Source organism: Mytilus galloprovincialis, chromosome 4, assembly GCF_965363235.1.
Source record: "Mytilus galloprovincialis chromosome 4, xbMytGall1.hap1.1, whole genome shotgun sequence".
NCBI classification, from domain to species: Eukaryota; Metazoa; Mollusca; class Bivalvia; order Mytilida; family Mytilidae; genus Mytilus; species Mytilus galloprovincialis.
The window spans coordinates 2,918,211-2,933,056 of NC_134841.1; the positions used below are offsets into that span (position 1 = coordinate 2,918,211).

At 32.1% G+C, this 14,846-nt stretch overlaps 2 protein-coding genes across 4 annotated transcripts in view; one reads left to right on the forward strand and one right to left on the reverse strand.

Moving 5' to 3' along the window:
• LOC143071133 (phosphatidylinositol 3-kinase catalytic subunit type 3-like) overlaps positions 1-14,846 on the forward strand; it is a 64,048-nt gene that overhangs the window by 34,553 nt on the left and 14,649 nt on the right. The window contains exon 17 of the mRNA XM_076245263.1: positions 13,632-13,701. Coding sequence (XP_076101378.1) covers positions 13,632-13,701 — 70 coding nt within the window. The remainder of the gene's footprint in view (positions 1-13,631; positions 13,702-14,846) is intronic.
• Positions 1,631-14,846, reverse strand: part of LOC143071135 (uncharacterized) — a 67,717-nt gene continuing 54,501 nt past the window's right edge. The window contains exons 1-5 of one of the 3 annotated variants that reach the window (XM_076245267.1): positions 13,029-13,116; positions 11,844-12,477; positions 10,723-10,878; positions 3,440-3,506; positions 1,631-2,967 (exon numbers count right to left, since the gene is read on the reverse strand). In XM_076245267.1, the coding sequence (XP_076101382.1) occupies positions 2,186-2,967; positions 3,440-3,506; positions 10,723-10,878; positions 11,844-12,473 (1,635 nt within the window). In that variant the 5' untranslated portion in view covers positions 12,474-12,477; positions 13,029-13,116 and the 3' untranslated portion in view covers positions 1,631-2,185. Of the gene's footprint in view, positions 2,968-3,439; positions 3,507-10,722; positions 10,879-11,843; positions 12,478-13,028; positions 13,117-14,846 lie in introns of those variants that run through there. The other 2 variants (XM_076245268.1, XM_076245266.1) reach the window with 2 other exon arrangements.

Below are 14,846 nucleotides of genomic sequence, written 5' to 3' on the forward strand. Positions count from 1 at the left end.
AAATGATTTTTTTGGGGTACGATTGCTTTCAAGCAATCTGTAGACTTAACGGTTGCTCAGAGAATTGCCCTCACGTCAATCGTTTTATTCTAAACATTAAGGAACATCTCAGATTCTTATGATTGTCTTGCTTTAAAAGGTAAAAACAAACAAAGGGATTGAACTTAAACAACTTTCCTATAATGTTCTTTTCATAATCTTCATGTTTGATAATTCTTCTCTTGACTTATATGCGTGTTTTAAACAACACGGAAAATCAGAATTAAGCAGTATTTATATTTAGTATTTTTATAAATTTAGAAACACGTCAGAGGGAATTCCCAGTTTTGATGAAATGCTAGAGTTCTCTGAATTCCAACAAGTCTATTTCTGTCATTTAAGAACTGAAGTGGAGTTTTTCTTATATGTTACCGTTATGAAACTGATATTTGAGATTGTACTTCCATAAAGAAATAGAGAACCATCTAGGTCGTTTAATAAACATTTAATATATGTTCTTGCTCCAGGGTTTGTTTTGGAAATTATGCGCATGCGTATAGTTTTCTTAACTAAAAGGGGTTTTAGATTGAATGGTTGCTCTGGATTCTCCACTCAATTAATTAATTTATAACTCATGGGATCTTATCTATGTATGTCTGTTATTGAAGGTTATTGTTGTTGCATAATTTTAAATCATATGCATCATTTAAATTAAAATAAATGTAATTCTCATCGTAGAACACCCCTTCAGGCGAAATGGAGTCTTCCGTATTATCGTTTCGAGTTGTCTCCCTTCCGGAAGTAACTTCCGTGAATTCTGAATCAAAACAACACGTCGACTATTAGCTCGTTCTGTCAATAAACGTCGTATTATATTAAAAACGATCGCATTTTAAACCGATAAATGTGTACGGAAAGGAGTCATGATCACTGACCCAAAGGAAATTAAATATTTAAAGAGTTAGGAATGGGGTTCCTCCTAGAATTAACGTAGGAGAATAGGTGATAAGATACGAAGTAAAATACCTTGTCTCAGTCTGAGGCTCAGTGACTGCTGTGGAAAGAAAACTTGGAATTGATAGTACAAAAATAAAACATAGGCCTGATAACATTGTTCATACACTTTTATCCGTGATTGGCTATTTTGTAACTATTTTAAATGTGCAGTTGAATTAGTTTTGAAAATAATATTATCCAGCTACATGTATACAAGTGTCAATGAAACAACGGCAATCGTATCCCTCAGAGCAATCTGCTCTTTGATTTTTTAATGAAATTTGATTGAAGTCAACAACAGAAATAAGAAAAAAAAACCATTTTCCCAGGCATCTAAATCACCTCCAGGTTTGCTCAGAATGCAGGATTTTGAGTCTAAAATTTCAAAATTTTCAAGGGGGGGCATGCCCCCAAACCCCCTAGGAAATGCAGCCTGCTTTGCAGGATTCAACAGTGATAGTAAAATTATGTGGGCTACTGACTTTTTGTCTGGGCTAACTGATTTTCAAGTCTAGTAGCCAAGCTGGCTACTGGCCTTTATAAGTTAATTTTGACCCCTGTATATATATTAGAATTAAAAGACGGCCATATTATACAATTTGGAAGATATTCTGCAGACTCAAAGGGCTCTACAGAAGGTGCATCAAACTGTAAATCAGAAAAAAACTTTCTTATTTTGTTAAACAAAAGCTTCATACATAAGGATAAAAATCCAGCAGACTTGAAAACATCATGAATGTAAAATAGTATATTTTGGGCAATTTTATCAAAATCATGAATCTTATAGCCTATGCTCAACAAACGACTATAAGCTATTGAACTTACATAAAGTGCCTTTTATTAATTTATCAGATAAACTTTCTTTGATATTTAAGTGACTCAATGTTATTTAACAGTAAAATGTATAGTGATTTAGAAAGGGCTTATACAGGTAACTGTAATGAGGAAACTTAATAAAAGGAAAACAAGATATATGTTTTCTCAATGGCTTTGTCATTATTATTTTAACTTTCTTACTGGTATTCTAACTCAGATACCACTTAAGATAAAAAATAAATAGTGTATACATTCCCCATTTCCATTCTCAATTTTATAGTTTATATTTATTCTCTCACAAGATCTTTCACATTTACTATAATTCCTTGCAGTAAATAATAGTTCATTGGGATGAAACTAATGAAAAATTGTTATTTAATTTTTAATCCTAGTATCAGCATTCATTAAACACTTTTATTGAGTCTTTATTATTAGTAATGACCAGTTTCCTTTGTACAGGATTATATCTTATTCCCAGAACACTTGGGAACGATGTCAGTCCCTTTGTAGTAACCTGTTTATACTTCTTTCCATCAGATGACACATGTTGTACTGATCCATCATAACATATCACATACACACTGCCATCTTGTAGTGTGGTCACATCATAGAGCTTTGATGGTAACTTCACTTTAGAAATCTTGTTATTAGAGTGACTGTAATGGTACAGGTAATGACTATCATTTGTGACAAATATACTATCACCAGAACAACACAGTCTGACAGGAGTATAGTCACCAGTATCAATGGTCTTCTCCACCTTCTCTGTCTGAGGATCTATAATCAATAATCTTCCCCAACAGCCTATTACTAACTTGTTGTTTATAGTTGTGATGCCATAGCATGGTGTAGATAATTGTATTGATTTTACTATCTGTTTGTTGTTTATGTTCCATATGTCTATTCTGTCATAGATAGGCAGTGTAACAGCTACTGTAGAGTTGTTGATTTCAGTTATATCAAATGGACTACTCTGTAGTGGTATTGTACCAACATGTGAACCATCTGTATTATAAATCTCTATAGAACAGTTCTCCCATTGTATAAAGGCCACATGTTCATCATTTGTCATAACAGCTTTGTTATATAGAAAGACTGTACTGCAAGATACTGTAGTAAATTGATGAATCTGATAGAAGATATCTTGTCCTAGTTTGTACGACTTCCTTTGCTGTCCTATAGATAGAAAATAAATGAAAATATAAAAAACAATTTAGGTAGGGAAATTCATAAATTAGTAAGGATATACATATGGTATTTCACAATATTTGTAATTTTAAAACAAATTTAAATAAAATGAATTGATCAAACTTTAACCATTATAATTTACACTTGGAGATCAATTAACATGATTAAATAATTTATTGTACACCAATATAATTTGTATGATTTCTTAAAGAAATTTGTACTATAAAATTTGTATGGTTCTAGTAATATTTGGTAGATGTACTTTAAACACTTCTAATGTTGAAATAAACATGGTTTCTATACATTATTGATATTTGTAATTAAACATTAAATTACTTAATATTGATATTTGAATTACTGATTTATAAATTATGCTAGTTACTTTTTAAACACTGAGCTCTTAAAAAAGGTAGTCATTTTACATATAAACATCTAGAATAATATGTGTGACACCACTTACTGTGGGTATCATGATTTTCTCTTTGACATGTACAGGTTACTCCTTTTTCAGCATAGTAGAGTAGTTTCTGATAATAAAACAAATTTATAAGTCTAAAAGTTGCATTGAAATTAGAGGCAATTTAACTATTTATTTCTTATACATGTGATTTTATACTAATGTTATCAAGTAATATTAAATGCATATTTGTCACACACTTAAACTTGGAATATTGTTGATGTAATTAAGTTCTACCATCGCAGGCTTTCTATAGTTTTCATTTTGACTGTCTGCAGGGACTAAACTTAACTGTTTTTGTCTAGGGGCCAGCTGGGCCCCTAAGATATTTTTTTCAGGGGCCCAGTTGAAATTCTAGGAGCCCAACCAATCTTTATACAAAAAGATTAAATGAAAATAAAACTGAAAATAACTTTTTATATACTTACTAACAGTGTTCCAGCTTGAATCTCGGGGCAGAAGGGTGCTAGTGCTCCTAAGTAAGGAGTTTTATGAATAAAACGGTTGAGATTGGAGAGGATTATATTATTTTGATGCAACAATACATTGCATATATTGCAGAAGCTTAGAACTGTTACTTTTTTCTCCATAATTGTTAAAATTAAAAGCATTTTATAAGTGCCCCCATTTAAGGAAGATCAAAAATACAATAAGTAAAACAGTCTTGTTTATGTTCAAATAATTACATTAAATGTATGTTTCACTATAATACGTTATTCTGATTGGCTAACTGTACATCACGTGTTATTCCTTAAGCAGTTGTATCACACAATAAAACTTTTCATTCATGATGACACGAGGTCCCACAATAAAGTGCACAGGTAAATTAAATAAAAACTTGATAAAAGGCGTGTTTTCATGATCCTATAGGTAAAAATGTAATTATAAGTATTGAATGCTTTTTTTTGTAACTTTATAGGGTTGTAAAAGCGTTGACCGTGCGCACATTTTTAGTATGAAGCGCTTCCGCGCTTCATACAAAATGTACATCGGTCAACGCTTTTACACCCCAATAAAGTAACAAAAAAGAGCATTCAATTCTTAAATACAAATTTCTTCAGGAAGTACAGTCTTGTTTAGGCCACGGTTTTTTAATTTGTTGGTTTACGGATTTTCCCCATGAAAAAGTCGGGTCGGTCGGTCGGGGAAAAAAAAAAGAAAAAAAATCATCTTTGAAGACAAAAAAATATGCAAAATCAATATATATTTTACCTTTCTAGCAATATGTTTGTTATGCTATTTTATCATCATCATGATCATTTCTAAAATTTTAGTTCGATGAAATATTATTGCTCAGCTGTTATAAACTACGCATGACATTATCTAGTAATTTACAGTAAAAAAAAGGGGGGATGCACGGACAAAGACGAAATTAAATCATCATTTCAGAAACAAGAAAAATAGATTCGCGTAGCTCTTAATCAATTCCAGAAAACTTGGTAAATAATGATCTTCAAGCACGAAAACTGATAAAGAAAAAATGCATAAACTTCGTACGAAAATAAGTTTCAACACACGTGTCAAAAACCTAATAGAATCGTCCACTGGAAAAACGATATTATCGGGTTAATCTGTTGTCTTGCATCCCCGTTTTTTTATCCAAATGAACGACATTTTTTTATTACCTATAAAAACAAGAAAATTCCTAATGATTTGTTAATATTCAGTTCTTTAATTTGATGCCTTCACCCTGTCCACATTTGGACAAGTCTATTTCTATGAGATGATGCATCTTACGGACTGATGACAAATAAGGTAAACGAACTTATTGTGTAATTGGTTTTAAACACAAGTTTCGTTCCGCAAAATTATTTGCGCAAACGACATTTCAAGGTCAGTTATAATTGATTTGTCTATATTTAGAAACGTAAACTGGAAGGGTTTTTTTTTCACAACAGTGTTGTCAATTTTGTTAGTGATTAATGCATTTCATTTCAGGAAAAAAAATATTTTAATTATTTTTCAGGGATAATGCATTTGTTAGGGTCGGCGGGAATAAAAAAAAGCGTGAAAAGTGAATTTTATTTTTATTCTGGAAATCAGCAAAATCGGGTCGGCGGATCCGTAAACCAATAAATTAAAAAATCCTGGCCTTATGTTCAAATACAAATTTCTTCTTTAAATGTATGTTCATGGTATGAAACAAAACAGTTTTTTTTAAAAAAGCTTATAATATTTAAATTATTGCCACCAGAAATGTATTATAAGATTTGTCAATAGTTATTTCCTGCCAAAATTGCCTCCCTTCAATTTTTTCAACTTCCTGTTGACCTGACGATATGGCTGGGTTTTTTTTTTTTTTAATAAATACTATTTCAATCCAAGCCATCCTCTAATAGTGTTGATCAAAATATATTTTGCAATAAGTTTTTATTGAAGATTGGATATCAAACTTAATATTGGGATATTTATTTACGAGACTTTGCGTTTCGTTTTTACATTAAGTATTTTTTGTAAATAGCGATTCAGAGACAAGTTACCGTCTAACACAGGCTTGTAATGACTCCTTTCGCGATGCTTTCATTATCGTAGAAAATTTAGCAGAGTTAACAAAACATGCTGATTGAAGGAGGTATATGACATATCGTCACTTCGGAATGAAAACATAGCTGTTCGACTGGGTTTAGGTTATTAGAAAGAACCTACTGGTTTTTGGAAATATTTTATATTACTTTACCGCTTTGAAAAGACAAAACAGGTTTCCTTTTGGGAACAGTCTTCGTTAATATCGCAGGGGAAAGGGTACAAATGGGATTTACTTCAAATTTTTTACAGTCGCCAGCTGGGCGATCAGGATGACTAAATATATTCGCCCAGCCGAAAATCTGGTCGCCATGGGCGACTGGGCGAGCGTTAAGTTTAGTCCCTGTGTCTGTCTGTCCATTAAAAACGACTTCCTGTGTATGGGTAGGAGGCCAATAATTATTTGAACATTTGTAATGTATAATATGTAAACCTGCAAGTAAAATTTTTGTGAAATTTAGTTCATTGATGTTTGATAAAAGTCTTTTGTAAACACAAATTCAAACCAGATGCTCCACAGGGCGCGGCTTTATAAGACCACAGAGTTCAAACCCTGGACAGTTGGAGCAAATATGGACACAACATTCAAGCTTGATACATCTCTGAACTTGTATTGTAATTAAATAGTTGACACAACATAGGTTTCTGACACAGAATGAATGTGGTCTAAGAAACTTAAATTTTTTTAATTGGACATTTACCTATAATGGTCCAATATACAAAATCTAAATACATGGAAAGATTCAGCATATCAAAGAACCCCAAGGATTCAATTTTTGATGACATCAAATAAAGTTCAATTTTGGACCCTTTAGACCTCAATGTGGACCAATTTGATAACCGGGCCCAATTATCAAAAATCTAAATACATGATTAGATCAAGCATATATCAAAGGACCCCATATATTCAATTTTTGTTGAAATCAAACAAAGTTTAATTTTGGACCCCGATTTGGACCAACTTGAAAACTTGGCCTATAATCAAAAATCTAAATACATGTTTAGATTCAGCATATCAAAGAACCCCCAAGGATTCAATTTTTGTTGATTTCAATCAAAGTTTAATTTTGGACCACCATTTGGACCAACTTGAAAACTGGGCCCAGAATTAAAAATCTAAGTACATGTTAGAATAAGCATATCAAAGAACCCCAAGAATTCAATTTTTGTTCAAATCAAACAAAGTTTAATTTTGGACCCTGATTTGGACCAATTTGAAAACTGGGCCCAAAATCAAAAATCTTAGTACATGTTTAGATTCAGCATATCAAAGAACCCCAAGAATTCAATTTTTGTTAAAATCAAACTAAGTTTAATTTTGGACCCTTTGGACCTTAATGTAGACTAGTTTAAAAACTGGACCAAAGATTAAGAATCTACATACACAGTTAGATTCGGCATATCAAAGAACCCCAATTATTCATTTTTTGATGAAATCAAACAAAATTTAATTTTGGACCCTTTGGGCCCCTAATTCCTAAACTGTTGGGACCAAAACTCCTATAATCAATCCCAACCTTCCTTTTATGGTCATAAACCTTGTGTTTAAATTTCATAGATTACTAGAGTTATAGTGCGAAAACCAATGTGTCTTCGGACGACGACGCCAACGTCATACCAATATATGAAAATTGCTTTGCTGAGGGCAGCTGAATACAACCGCACATGTTCAACCCTGAACAGTTGGGGCAAAAATTGACACAATATAAGCACTTGATACCGGTCTGAATTTGGATTGTAATTAAATATTTGTCACATAATAGGTTTCTGACACAGAACAACTGTAGTGAAAGAACTTAGAAGTGGTTATATGATTTGAATTTATTCTCAATTTTTTGCTTTTGTGCAATACACAATGCTGTTGCATATTGACCCCCGTCCAAAAAATATTTGAAGAAATTTTCTTTTTAATTTCTAAAATCAGAAATGAGAAAATATTGTTCCCTTCTACAATTTCTTATTTACCCCCTCCCCCCCCCCCCTTTTCAACTACCCCATTTTTAGCTCACCTGGCCTAAAGGGCCAAGTGAGCTTTTCTTATCACTTGGCGTCCGGCGGCTGTCAGCGTTAACTTTTACAAAAGTTTACTCCTCTGAAACTACTGGGCGAAATTTTACCAAACATTGACAAAATCATTATTAGGGTATCTAGTTTAAAACTTGTGTCCGGTGACCCAGGCCAACCAAACAAGATGGCTGCCATGGCTAAAAATAGAACATAGGGGTAAAATGCAGTTTTTGGCTTATTCCTCTAAAACCAAAGCATTTAAAGCAAACCTGACAGGAGTAAAATTGTTTATCTCGTCAAGATCTATCTGCTCTAAAAATTTCAGATGAATTGGACAACTGGTTGTTAGGTTACTGCCCCTGAATTGGTAATTTTAAGAAAATTTTGCCATTTTTGGTTATTATCTTGAATATTATTATAGATGGTGATAAACTGTAAACAGCAATAATTTACAGCAAAGTAAGACCTAAAAATAAGTCAACATGACCAAATGGTCAATTGACCCCCTAAGGAGTTATTGCCCTTTATAGTAAATTTTTAACAATTTTCATAAAATTTTTACTAACATTTTCCAATGAAACTATTGGGCCAATCATTATAGATAGAGATAATTGTAAGCAGCAAGAATGTTCAGTAAAGTAAGATCTACAAACACATCACCATCACCAAAACACAATTTTGTCATGAATCCATCTGTGTCCTTTGTTGAATATTCACATAGACCAAGGTGAGTGACACAGGCTCTTTAGAGCCTCTAGTTCTTTTTCCAAAAACAAATCTTTCCTCAAAATAGGGTCATAATCTTAATTCAAATATCTAATGGAGTTTGCAACCATTAATACCCATTTAAATTCAAACTGTGATTGGATTACCTCCCTAAGACTGCTTTAAAATTGTCTTATTTGTCCATTTACTAGGAAACACTTGTTTTCACCCATTTTTGCCTCAAATTCCTATATGGTTTGAGCGATAACCCCAAAAGTCAATCCTAACCATCCCTTTGTGGTATGAAAACTTGTGGTATAATTTCAGAGAATCATGCACTTAAACTATTTGCAAGTATGGTCTTGAGGAAACGATGATAGTCTGTTGGAAGGGGACCACAAATGACTGACCTGTGCACATGTTAAGAGAGAGCCAAATCTCTTGCACGTAAAAGACACCCTTGTAGATTTTGAAAAAGAGCAGGCTAATGCCGCTACAAGGCAGCACTCGCACCTGCAAAGTGGAAAGGGATTAATAAAAGTTGCAATAACTTGTTTTCAAATCCAGTATAAAGTAAATATGTTTAAACTAAACTCATGTTATTGTCTAAAAATTACTAAAATGCTTATTTGGGCCCCTTTTTTGGTCCCTAATTCCTAAACTGTTGGGACCATAACTCTTAAATCAATCCAAACCTTCCTTTTGATGTTATTAACCTTGTGTATAAATTTCATGGATTTCTATTTACTGATACTCAAGTTTTTGTCCCGGAAACCAACTGTCTTCAGAGTATGCGGACGATGACGACAATGTGAAACCAATATATGACTGCAGGTTTTTTTTATTTGAAGGTATGACAATGTATGAGGGTAATGGAATGTTGCACAGTAGCAGTGTCTTATATGTAGATGGGTATATCATATGTTGGTGAAAATGTTTGGAAAACTTTTTTAATGAAAAAAAAAATCACAAAAATTTTAAAATGGTTAAAACTTACTCTTTGATATATATAGTTCAAATCAAATTTAAAAAAAAAGCATCAAACATATATGAGGTTTTTTCTAATATTTAAAATGATGAATTCAGAGACACGATCACATTTCTACTTCTACCATAACTAGGTTAAGTTTTGATTTATTTACCGACATCTTTACGTCTTTTCTGAAATTGTTGAATATAGCTATAGTATGCTTTGATCAAATTCATACACACTTGACACTTGTTGGGTTTGGTTGATACCAGTTTGATTTTGAAAATTTCTGGTTTGTCATTCAAGAGTAATTGGACTTTAACAGTCATTATTGACACCATACTTAAAGGTGTCTTCATGCAGGTTTATCTTAGAAACCATTTTATTTACTTCTGATTAAATGCCTTCTAAATTAGATATCACATTTCATTTTTGAAACATTATGCACTGAGTAAGCATGGTTAGTGCATACCATGCACTCTTAGTGCAGATTATTTTTTCTTGTATTTGTTTCCGTTTTGAAACTTTAAGCCTGGTATCTTTGGGAAGTTTTTTTGTCAATGAACATGTAAAAAGACTAGGTGTCAAATAATTTGTAAGTAGGAATATCAAGTATATACAAGAACCCAGTAAACATTTATTTAAGATAACTTGATATGGGCATGTTATCTCTATATTTGTGGCTCCAAAATCAATTGAAAATCATAGCGTGGAGATTTAAAATATGAAAACAACATGTTATAAATTTCATGAGTCAGAAGTGTTTTTCTGGATATATCATACAACAAAAGATAGAGATAATTTATTTACTTTCGTGAGAAAATACATCACACAAGTATTGCGAAAATTTAGCTTGGCTAATTGCATCAAGAACATTGGAAAATCTTGCAATTAAATCGATGCAAATAATGGGCTAGAAAGGGCTAAAGGCTAAATAAAGTACCTGCATTAATGATTGGTTTACAGTATTTCTTTGATATTGTAAAATAAAATAATACAAATTTTTAATAGAACTGTTTCAGTTCAAGTTGTTAGTTGATCTTAGCTGATAGTAAAGCCATTTTGTAACATAAAAACTTACATCCATTGTTGTCTGTATTCCTTGTAAAGTTGTGTTTACTCCCTGGAACGATCCATGCATATTCCATCCTATTCCTTGTAATGACGTATTAAGTCCATGGACTGTTGTGCTTAATGTTTGAAATGTAGAATTCAGCTCTTGAACTGTTAGTGCAATCTAATTAGAGAAGGTTTTATAAGATGTTTTGTGATGAAAGAGAAGTGTCAGAGTAATGATTCTGTGCAAATTTATGGTAATTTAACCTTTAACCAATTAATACATATCAGATTCATAGCTTTTCAGATGAACGTTTTATCAAAATATTTTTCATTTTTCATTATAGTTCATGTCATTAGAGTCTAATGTTCTTAAAAAGATCACATTAATCTTTATACAGATGTATACCTTTGATGTGTTGTAATCCCTTATGTTAAAATCTGACAAAAGTGCAGGTATTTTGTGAGTCCTACCAAATATTGAATTGTTCAGTACATTATTATTTCAAAATAGTTGATATTGATTAGAAATCTTCATTGACACCTACAATGTATATTTTTTTATAAAAATGTTCCCTCAAAGAAAACAAACAGCAACTCAAACTCAATGCTCTTGAACTCTGTGAATTCCTATTCAAATGAAGAGACTATGATGATGAATTTAATATAGACTTAAAAACATCATTAAATGTCAGATGCAAGAAATCATAAACCTTGTATTTTTTATAATTGTTTTGTACCAAAATATGACTGAAAAATATTTATAATTCTAATGCAACAATGTTTGTAACGTTCATTTAGATTGGATAACATCACTTTCTTATATGGCATCAATTGACAATTGATGCTATGGGACGTACGCGCAAGCGCAGACGGCATATGACAGATTTTAAATACATGTTTTAACGTTGTTTTCTGTCAGTTTCATTAGAATGGAGATAACAATATTGTATTTTAAGCTCCGACGGCATCAATTTGGGATTTGATGGTCGCAAATACCCGTTTACTGTCTTCGTTAACGCGTCGGCAGTAAACTTAATTTGCGACCATCAAATCCCCAATTGATGCCGTTGGAGCTTAAAATACAATACAGTTATCTCCTAAGTGATACATAACAAATGCATGTATATATCTTTATTTGTTTACCTGATCCAGCTGCTTGTGAACATCCAAAAGGTCAATGAAGTATTTGGTGCAAAGTGATTCATCCATAGGTCTATTCTTTATTCTGACAATATCATCTTGTCTGCTCGGATCAAGTTGTAAGACAAAGTTTGTGAGATGTGGCCACAATGCATCATATTCAGGTTTTGTTATGCCACATTTTGTGTTGTGGCTTAAGTAGTCATTCTTGTACTGCCTGAGCATTTTGATTGCTTGTTGTTCGGCTGGTCCCAGAGTGCAGCAGTTAAGAAGAATAAGGCCTGCCAGGGTGATGTCGAGATCCTCCAGTTGGACTGATTTAGCTGTATATTTACAGTAACAATAATGTTGACCTGGCCCTGGGTTTTCTGTATACAACAGGTCCCATTGGCAGTAGTTGATTGGAAGGGTTGGATTACTTCTACAGTTACCATTGTCTTTACAGCACGTCATGTATCTGTGTCTTAAATGGAATAGGGTATGGACCACTGGCTGACTGTTTAGATAATCTTTAAAGCATGCTACTCCATGGTTAGTGTAGTTGTTCTCCAGCTTATGTCTAAACACAGGAGTAACAACTTCTAGTATAGCAGACCCAATAACAAAGAAACGTCGTCGGTCTTCTCTGTTCATAGTTCTAAAATAGATATTACTTCAATACAATATTCTGAATACACAAATCTATAAAAACATATTTGATATGCATGAATGATTTTGGTCAATTTTTCTGTTCTACATAACTACAAATCGTAACCGGACTGTGCCAGACCCTTTTGGGTAGTAAAGGTGGTTATACCTTCTAGTTTTCTCAGCTGATGCATTATGTATAGGAACAAAGGTCCAGTCTAAAATGACCTTGACACACACTAGTATTTTAAAAAAGTTTAATCTACTTTAGTTTCTTAAATTGATGTCTGAATTTATTATGGAATGCCATATAACAGTATATGTCAATTATGAGATAAAGTTCAATTGAGCCTCTTGTTTTTGGGTTTCACTGGCAAATCAATAATAAAAGTTTAATTGATTATTTATTTCAGTGTTATAATGTTTGATGCATTTTAACTTTCACTTTTAAATTTATCATGCATGATTCATATTATACATTTTTTAAAATGAATAATAGTATATATTGATGTATAATCATTATATAGAAGTTTAGATTTTGTTATTAATTTTCTGATTTACCTTTTACATTATTGTTTTTAAATAATCTTTTCTTTCACTTTCCTGAATTTAGGGAAATGGCTGTCTATTATAATTGGAATTCCCCTGTGCTATATTTAACATATCAATTGATATCCATTAAAAGGGAAATAACTCAAAATATTTACTTAGCTACATATTAATTTGTTGGATTGCACTTAAATTTCGTATAATTTTTTCTAAAATCAATTAAAAAATATAATGGCTCTTTTAATATGAGGTATGGGAAATGCAATGATTAGATAATTTTATTTATTCATTACAGACACTTTTTACATTTAACAAGGTTTTAAATAATTTATTTAAACTCTTTAACAAATAAAAAGGCTAGTATTTCTTTTGTCAGGTGTCTTTATCATAACATTTTTGTAGCTAGGGTATGTTGCTGCTAGCTATGATTGGAGGATATCTTTGACAAACTTAGTGTATGATTTTAGATAAACCATTAATTCATTTATATGTAAAATGTCTGAAATTTTTTGTTTTAAATGGTTCTGTTCATATTTTGTTTTAAGATTCCCTAAATTGCCAGTTATAATTTTTTGTCTGACATTATAAATTATATTCTGACTTTTCTATTTTCAGTTACTTCAGACAGAAAATTTAGACCTAAAACTAACGCCATATAAAGTATTAGCTACAAGTAGTAAACATGGTAAGTCAATTATATATTTTTACTCCACTATTAAAGAGTTTACTATATTGAAATAACCTTATACTTCCCCCTGACTTACCAGAGCAACTCTATATTAGGTCAGCAGCTTGACATTGATGAGCTGAAAACTTTACGGTCTTGTTGGTCTGTCAAACGCCTGCATAGTGTTATCCTTTTTGAATTTGTTTATTGATTAATTGTCCTAAAAAATTTCGACCCTTAGTTCCCGAGTTCCTCTGTACTGAACATAAAGACATTAAATATAGTTTTTAGATTTGTCGGACAACTCCTTAATGTTTGCTTATATTTAAAATTAACAACATGTTTAATAAAAACAAATGTTTTCAGTTTCCGATATATTGAATTACTAGTAGGGATATTCCTAGCATGACATTAGGTGCATTCTTATACAAAACTGGCTTATAGAATTGTTATTTTGGGTGGATAAGTGTGCAGACAGACAGACTTGTGGGCAGAGAAAAATGCCACATTATTTGTATAAACAAATCCTACATTTTTTGAACTAGATCTATTAAACTTCACAGGAAGAATGCACATATATATTAAAGTTTTGCACCTGCCATTAAAGAGTTGTTTTGGAGGATTTTTACATTCTTCTTCCCCTTTGAGTAACTGCAATTACTCTGTGAGTATTTCCTAGTTATAAGTAAAAAAATTATGCAATCTAGTTATTTGAGACTTTGATGACCTGTAATTATTGGGTAATACACTTATTTGACCTTTTAACTTTTTTAAATTCTAGCGTCACTGATGAGTCTTTTGTAGACAAAATGCGAGTCTTGCGTAATACTAAATTTAATCCTGGTATCTACGATGAGTTTATTTACAATCACTGGGTTGAATCCACTGCTGGTGGAGTTCTAATTTCCCCTGGGTATCACCAGCCCAGTAGTGGGCACTTCTGTGCTGACATGAATCATCATTGATATGGTTATATTTATAACTGTTTACAAAACTTTTGAATTTTTTAAATTCTTAAGCTTTTCTACCTCAGGAAAAGATGACCTTAGCTGTATTTGGCAAAACATTTAGAAATTTTGGTCCTCAATGCTCTTCGAACTTTTTCTCTTTTTTGGATTCGAGCGTCACTGATGAGTCTTTTGTAGATGAAATGTGCATCTGGC